Source organism: Paramormyrops kingsleyae, chromosome 19, assembly GCF_048594095.1.
Source record: "Paramormyrops kingsleyae isolate MSU_618 chromosome 19, PKINGS_0.4, whole genome shotgun sequence".
Taxonomy (NCBI): Eukaryota; Metazoa; Chordata; class Actinopteri; order Osteoglossiformes; family Mormyridae; genus Paramormyrops; species Paramormyrops kingsleyae.
In genome coordinates, this window is record NC_132815.1 from 19,476,692 (window position 1) to 19,484,329 (window position 7,638).

Here is a 7,638-nt window from a genome sequence, read left to right on the forward strand (position 1 = left end):
TTTTTAAATGAACGTTACATTCCTTAACATGAAAACCAGGACCCAGTTAAGGTTTCTGGAAGGTTGCAGGAGCTGAGCATAAATCAATAGAAGACAGAGGACTGATAATTGCTTTGCTTTCCAGTGGATATTAAACCGTTTTCATGTCAGTAAATACCACTATGTGCAGTGGTAAGTGTTGATCTTTTATGAGAGTAGTAGCAGTATTGCACTTTTGTTGTAGATATGGGGGAAACTATGTAAACCACTTTAGCTCAAAAGAACATAACATGCACTGAATGTTTGACGTGTGTGTAATGTTTGAAAGCCTGGAATTGCCCTGAGAAGCCCCCCCTTTCGTAAAAAACAGTAATACATGTCTATCAATACCGGTCCGCACTTCAGTATTACTGAGAGACTTTCCATCATGGGACACAATTCATTACTATGCCCATGTTAACGAGGGATTATTCTTCTCCCAGGAGAAAAATGACTTAAAACTGGCATATGTGAATGAAGGCTCCATAGGCAGTAGATGAAGCCAGCAGTGATATTACAGCAGAAACCCCATTAATTCAGGAAGTTATTTTGTCCATGTAGTCATGACTGATCTACACGTTTATCTTATCTCGTATTCATCCTCATGTTGCCTAAAAGTGAGAATTAGTTTATTGGGTTGCTTCTTCGTAATTTGGACCCTTTAGAAATGTTTAATCATCAGACAAAGCTATTTTTCAGTTTATTTTCCATTTATATATGGATAAATAACAATATCCACTGGGTTTATTTGTCATACTTTGGCTGAATTATGAAACCGTTTGTTCTTAATGATTTTCTGTTTTGAGTGCATTATTTTTAGTTATCGTATCTGCCAGCAGATCTGGAGCTTCTGCGCTCGCTGGAGCCCGAAGCGGGATTGCAGGCGGCGTGCCCCTCCCCGCGTCTCTCATCTCATTTCCACACCTCTGACTTCCTCCCATGCGTTTGTCACGCGTTTGTTTTTTTTTTTAAATAACTGCACAAAATCGTGCGCTGGCTTGTTTCTCTTTGTCTCCTACATGCTTCCCCGCCTCAGCGCTACCAGGACGCGCACACTGCCGAGTTAAATACCACCCCCCCTGGTGCTGCCCCCGTTTTACTCCTGGCTTCCTCTAGGGGGCGCACCCGGGCGTTCGGACATGTTTCTACCTTGCTTCGCTCACGTTCCGATTTCAGCAGTCGATTCTTCATGGCCTCCTCCTCCTCTTTCTCTCTCTTCTTCAGCACCTGCCATCAGATCCGGACAGCTGTGAATCCTCACTCAGGATAGATACTCACTCCTTTCACTACAGCCGTCACTGATGAGCTGGCGATGTGCAAATTTACTGTTTACTTCCATACACCTTCTGTTGCTGACCCACATATAAAAATCCTCTGAAAACAGAATTCAGGTCTGAAATGGAGGCTGAAAGGGGTGTTTGCTGCTATTTCGACGGCAAGGTGACGGGTGGAAACTAAGCATAAATCAGAAACTTGTCCGGTAGAGGAACTGGGCTGGGCGAGACACCGGTCAGTATCACAGCTGCTGCCAATACCCAGAAAGCTCCCAGTCTCAGGAAGAAGCCCCGCCCCCCTCCCACCTAGCTGAAGGGACGTTAAAGCCACCCGCCATCCCGCATATCTCACCGTCGCCCCACGATGGACACGGAGCTGGGAGATAGAAGGGCAGCCCTGAAAGGGGCAGGGAGGTGGCACACGGGCGCCGGGACGTGGCTAGAGGACGCTTTGCCGCAGCACTCCCTGCACTTTGTCTCCTCATTAGTGCAGTTCAAATATTACAAATGCAAATTTGTCACCATTTATCTTTAACGGCAGCAGGGGATGAGGAACCCGCCACCAAATTATATGTGGGAACACTGCCCCCTTGTGGTATGACACTCGACTACGGAAAATCTCTCTGAAGCTGAACCTATTACACAAATAACGTTCATCAGCCCCAAAGAAATGTATGTACTGTCAGCTTTTTACAAATGCGGCTCTCTGTCCATATGGCACTGTAACTGGAGAAAATGAGAGGCCGCAGGTGCATAGCGACATTAATACTGTACGGGCAGGCCAGGTGTGCAGGTATTACAGGGCAGGACTCGACTGTACAGTCTACGGTGGGGGAGGCACACCTCCTGCAGCTCAGGTGACACCTTCCCCCGGGGCTCTGGACGCCTCTCCAGCGCCTGCCGGCTCGAGCGCATCTCCCTCTCCATCTCCAGCAGGCGCTGCTCCACCCGCGATGACACCTAGAGGAGGTCGTGATAAAAGCAAGGCACCATGAAAATGAGCACAGGGAAACCGGCGCTCCACAACCCATATGTAGCAAGACGTGCCTTCAATATAATAATCACCATCACTATTAGGGGCATTAATACCATGAGTATTGGTATGAGGAAGAGAAAAAAATACATATGTGTATGTGTATATATATATACACATACACACACACATGCATATTCCAATACATTTAGTATTTAAGTTATTAATTATTAATAAAAACAAGTTCAGCTTTTATCCTGTCGGGGTCTCAGCCACTGGTGGATCATCTGGATCAGGATCTTGTATAATTAATTAAATTTGCTCCATAAATTAAACAATTTCCTTCACATATTTATTTTATACCTCTGAAAATGAGAGTATGTGAATAACAAAGCAGCTTCACTGAATAAGCAGAGCCCAGGGAGGACGCCCAGGGTGCAGGGCAGCTCACCCCGAGTTCAGGTCCCCGAGCGAGGCAAGTGCCACACAGGCACCGTGACAGATCACCGCCCACGGCCCTGCTCACACTCACCGATTCGTCCCTCTGAGAGGTACGCAGCTGGTCAGACAGAGCTTCTAGAGTCTTCCTGGTCTCCAGATCAGACCTTTGAGAATTGTGCTTGTTTTATTAATGAATTAAACGTAATGTCAGGAAGAGCACCATATGTAAATGCATCCCATAAGTAACTATACAGAAAAGCTATTATACCCTTTAAAGCAGTGTTTCCCAATCTGGTCCTCAAGGACCTACAGACATAACATTTTTTTTCTCCCTCCCAGCTCCCAGTGGAGAGCAAAAATGTGAAATGTCTGGCAGGGAGCACAGAGGGAGCAAAAACATGGACTGGCTGTGAGCCCCCAAGGACTGGATTGGGAACCGCTGCTTTAAAGCGTACCGCTGGGGCGGGGCAGTGAGGACATGGCACCGCCCCCCAGAGCCTTACCTGTTCCGCTGCAAGATCTCCCTGTCCACATCCTCCCCGAGCTGCATCTGGTCGCTCCGCAGGTCCCTGAGAGACTGGTGCAGGCTGTGGATCTGGAAGGGATGGGAGATAAGTCCACTAGCACCAGAGAAAATGTCAAGACAACAGGTAGCCATTTAGAAAAGCTAAGCTTAGACTATAAGGCTGCAGAGGGGCCCGCAGTTGTACCCTCGAGAGAATTGTGCAGAGCCTCAATAAAATTTAAAACTGCAGATATTCAGAGCAGGAATCCCCGTGCCATACGGGCAAAGACAGTGGTTATGCAACTAAATGAGTAGGATTAAATTAATCCATCGTGATAAACACCAGTCTAATTCCAGACCCAAACCGCTCACACCATCATCCAATGTGTATCAAAAATCAGGAGAGCCAGTGATCAAATAGCAGGTTGATTGTTACTAACTGGCCTGACGTGATGAGCATGTCAGGAGCCACAAACACAATGGTACAGTGGTAAGCGTCTGGGAAGAGGCTTGGTACAATTATCTTACTGGGCTACAAGGCTGAGACCCTTAGCCAGCTATCATTGACGCCTTTATCTACCCACCCTGTTCAGTCAAAGGGGCAACAATGCAGTGTTGTGGCGGCCAGCATAGAGAGCCGACCCTAACATGTTAGAGCCTGGTCTGGATGAACCGGACCGCAACCAGAGTCCCCATGTGCAGCGTACTGAAGCCGAGGCAGCCACACAGCCAGGAACTGACACTCACATCCTGATGCCCGGGGTCCCTGAATCGCACGGAGGCTGACCGGGACCGTCTCCTGGCCGCGGACTCCGGACCACCATGGTGCCTCAGTGGGGAGGTTGGGAGGTAGCGATGACCTTCTGCGTGAGCACAAGCAAACGCTAACTGCTACATACCTCCTGACCGATGGCTTGAAATGCAATTAATCATTTCTATTAACCACTGATGAGCAGATATCCCCTTAAGAGCAGTTCTGTCAGACAGAATGCATGTATTCAGCATTCAGCATTCTTAGGCACACCACTCCTCAGCACTCTTGCTAGAAAACAGGAAATCTGTCCCACCAAACTTCAGCGCCACACAGCCAAACGCCAGGGAAAATAACTGTAAATAACCAAAAAAAAACCTCTTCAGAAATAATACGCTTTCTAGCACAACACTAGACAGAACAAGCAAGGGCTTTAAGGGTCCTTTTTCAAGGATCATTCCAAGTTTCAGAAGCACCATTAGCTTCAAATCCATCCACCGCCCAATGTACGTCAAAGTGCAATATCAGAACATTATACGCCAGTATATGGTCTTTTACATTCATTCTGTGGTTCTATTTTGGGTCAGTCACAATGTAATTCTTTAACAGTTCTATATATTTATTCAGGCTACACGTTTTAGCTCTTTGCTTTGAATATCGTGCAAGATCTCAGCTTGCAGCCCTAGACTGCAGCCCTGGACTCATTTTATTAAAACATTTATATAAAAAAAAAACAACTATACACTGTCAGACCTTGACAAACCCTCAAACTAAAATCTCCCAGGACAGAAAGAGGAGTAAGTGGGCTTTATGTACACATTTTTGCCTTAAAGTCAATGCACTCTGATGACATCAAACCCCAGATACCATTCATCACTGACTGCTCTCATTTGCTGTTGATTAGTTTGTATCATTTAGCTATTAAAATATCACACTTTTATTATACACAAATGACTTACCAATTAAGTATGCCGAATAAACATCGGATTCTGACCTGCACAAATTTTAAAAATGATAATACAAATAGACTATTGTTTCTATAGCAACAAGAATCTTAAATAAACTTAGCTGTGCTTGGTCTCGCTGCATTGAGGCCCTTGCTTAAGGTAAACAGCAGTGCACGTTTCCATCACAGCCATGAAAACAATGCGTGTCTTTTAGAGAGCTGGCACGAAACGCACTGGCTGGTTAAGAAAACAGTGCTTAAGCATCACACGAAGGCAACACAAAGTAAACTGCTGCCCAGCATGCATGAAATGGGCTGAAATTAAGGTTGAGCACCTTGGGGTACTGTCTGGATTATGGAAGGAGAACAGTGCACAACTCCTACACTAAGAAACTGCAGGATCCTGGCCAAGATACCATTAACGCAATGTCTGTGAAAGTAAAAGCGCTGCTTGCATCATTTTAGTCCTAAATAATACATACATTTTCATTCTCCAAAAACTTTCGACACAGACCATCACAGCGTGTCTTTAGTGATGTCCATGGATGACATTTTCCCCAAAGACAGAGTTTGGCTCCAAGGGATCACATAATACTGACTGTGTGACACGCCTTGTGATTAACAAAAGGGGGTTTCTTTGGCTGACTTGGTGGGGGGAAAGGGTGGCCATGTACTCACATGTAGAACCCTCCCCCCCCCCAAACCTCAGAGACAGAGGAGTCCCATCACACCCATGGAAAATCTGTTTTCTCACATGATGATTTCCTCTGAAGCGACTTTATGTTTTCACTCACTAATACTGATGGGTATATTCAGACTGGGTAATCACTTTACAGACAGTACAGTGTTCACAAATCTGACACCTTAACTCCTGCATTCTGGCATTCTTTTTTCCTTGGGTCTCAGGAGGATATGATGTGGACGCACTGCTTACATAGCATCACATGATCACATGGCTCCACCCCCCTGACCACACCCCCTTACCTGAGCTGTACCCTGCCTCCAAGTCGCTGGTGTGGATTGTGGATGGGGAGGGGCTGTGGGCGGTGGCCGCCCCCCGTGACCGCTGGCTCCGTAGCTGCTGGATGGAGTCCTCGAGGTCCCCCCTCAGCTGTAAGAAGTGTCAGGCTGGACTGAAAAAGCAGGTGCTGGACTTATCACCATAATTATCGCTATACTTATCGCCATACTTACCGCCGCCATGGATTTGGCTTGGTCATCTGTGTGCTGCCTGTACTGACCCAGCATCCGATCCACATTGTGGAGATTCCTACTGGTGTCCTTACACAGGAAAGAAGGCAGCGTTACTGATTATACGCAGTAATTTAAATTCACAGTGATATAAAAAGCCACTAAAGTCATTCAAATAATGACAGTATTTCATTTTTTACACAGGCAACTCAAAGTGACACCTGGGCTCTGCAGTCACACCCTTCCTCCAAGGTGCCACTCCTGTCACTCCCAAATCCTAGGCCAAGTTCTTTGGCTCTGTCACATGGCGTCCCTGTCTGATCGCCAGGACCTTATACTCACTACACAGATGCTTCTCCAAACCTCACAGCACATCCAAAACCTAATGAGTTACAAAGGGTGAATGCAGTCATACTGTGTTAATTTGACTTCACTTCTCTAGACCCGCCAGCAGGGCGGCAGCATGGCTCCAGACGCAGCCCTGTGTGTGTCACATGCATAGGTTCCCTCCCCTATCCTCCCACTGTCCAAACTAATGTAGTTTGACGAACTGCTGTCCCTAAAGTGCCATTTCTGAATATCCATTTTAACTATCACACCACCTCTGTGACAACCTGCTAAAGGTTGGTTATCCATTATACCACTCACTTAACAATCCAACATCTAAGGGCCCCAGTCTGCACTAGCGCTCCTCACTGACCTGTCAATTTCTCTAACACATATGGGCAGCCATCCACATCAGACAGGAACCTCACCTCTAAAGTGTCGGCCAAGGTGTCAATCTTCCTCGAAATGTCGCCGTCCCCCCTGGGCCTCGTACTCCTGTGCTTGGGACGTCCGTCCCGCCCCCTCGACGGGCCTCCCCGAGAGCCAAGATAAGTGTCCGATTCGCTGGAGGACTCCGCCATGGTCCTGGCGCTGCTGGCATCGGCACGGCTGTCGCAACGTGGTGACTGCAAGCCAACGGGATTTTATCTCAATCGCATCTATGTACCTCGGATATCAGAATGAAAGATGACGTTACACGTTCTAGGAGTCATCACCATGACGAATTCTAACAGATATTTTGATCAAAATTACTTTTTTATATAAAAAAAAAAACCGCAACATACATAGTATTTTTTTCTCAGTCAAATTATTTTGCCACTAACACGTTTGTGAATTTACAGACAGGTTGACGATTCCCTGCACCTTTCACTTACAATGTCACATCCTTAGCGAGCTTGCTGCAAACTGTATAACTACTACATCCGCTAGAAGCCTTATAAACTACCTTACCGTTTACAGTTTCCCTATATATTAATTAAGGGTGACCTAAATGATGTTACTAGAGCACCAGCGACGCAGTGACTCTTACCGTCAAAAATATATATAAACCGCAAACCAACCAGCTGTAATACTACTGCTTTGTATTGTAACTATGATGGGACTTCCTTTTCCCTGCTATGGCAACTTGAACTGGCCGCCCTAAATCAGGAAAACGACAAGGACCCAAGTCTCCACATTAGTCCCTGGGATATGTAGTTTCGTACTGGACAT

At 46.4% G+C, this 7,638-nt stretch overlaps 1 protein-coding gene across 4 annotated transcripts in view; it reads right to left on the reverse strand.

Annotated features, from left to right (window-relative positions):
• The window catches only part of cep128 (centrosomal protein 128), a 40,815-nt gene extending 33,223 nt beyond the window's left edge, over positions 1-7,592 (reverse strand). For 3 of the 4 annotated variants that reach the window (XM_023807771.2, XM_023807769.2, XM_072702842.1), the window contains exons 1-9: positions 7,457-7,592; positions 6,855-7,052; positions 6,103-6,189; positions 5,893-6,019; positions 3,959-4,074; positions 3,210-3,301; positions 2,798-2,870; positions 2,136-2,252; positions 1,168-1,245 (exon numbers count right to left, since the gene is read on the reverse strand). In XM_023807771.2, the coding sequence (XP_023663539.2) occupies positions 1,168-1,245; positions 2,136-2,252; positions 2,798-2,870; positions 3,210-3,301; positions 3,959-4,074; positions 5,893-6,019; positions 6,103-6,189; positions 6,855-7,007 (843 nt within the window). In that variant the 5' untranslated portion in view covers positions 7,008-7,052; positions 7,457-7,592. Of the gene's footprint in view, positions 1-1,167; positions 1,246-2,135; positions 2,253-2,797; positions 2,871-3,209; positions 3,302-3,958; positions 4,075-5,892; positions 6,020-6,102; positions 6,190-6,854; positions 7,094-7,456 lie in introns of all 4 variants that reach the window. The other variant, XM_023807770.2, reaches the window with a different exon arrangement.
• Between the last annotated feature and the right edge of the window lie 46 nt (positions 7,593-7,638).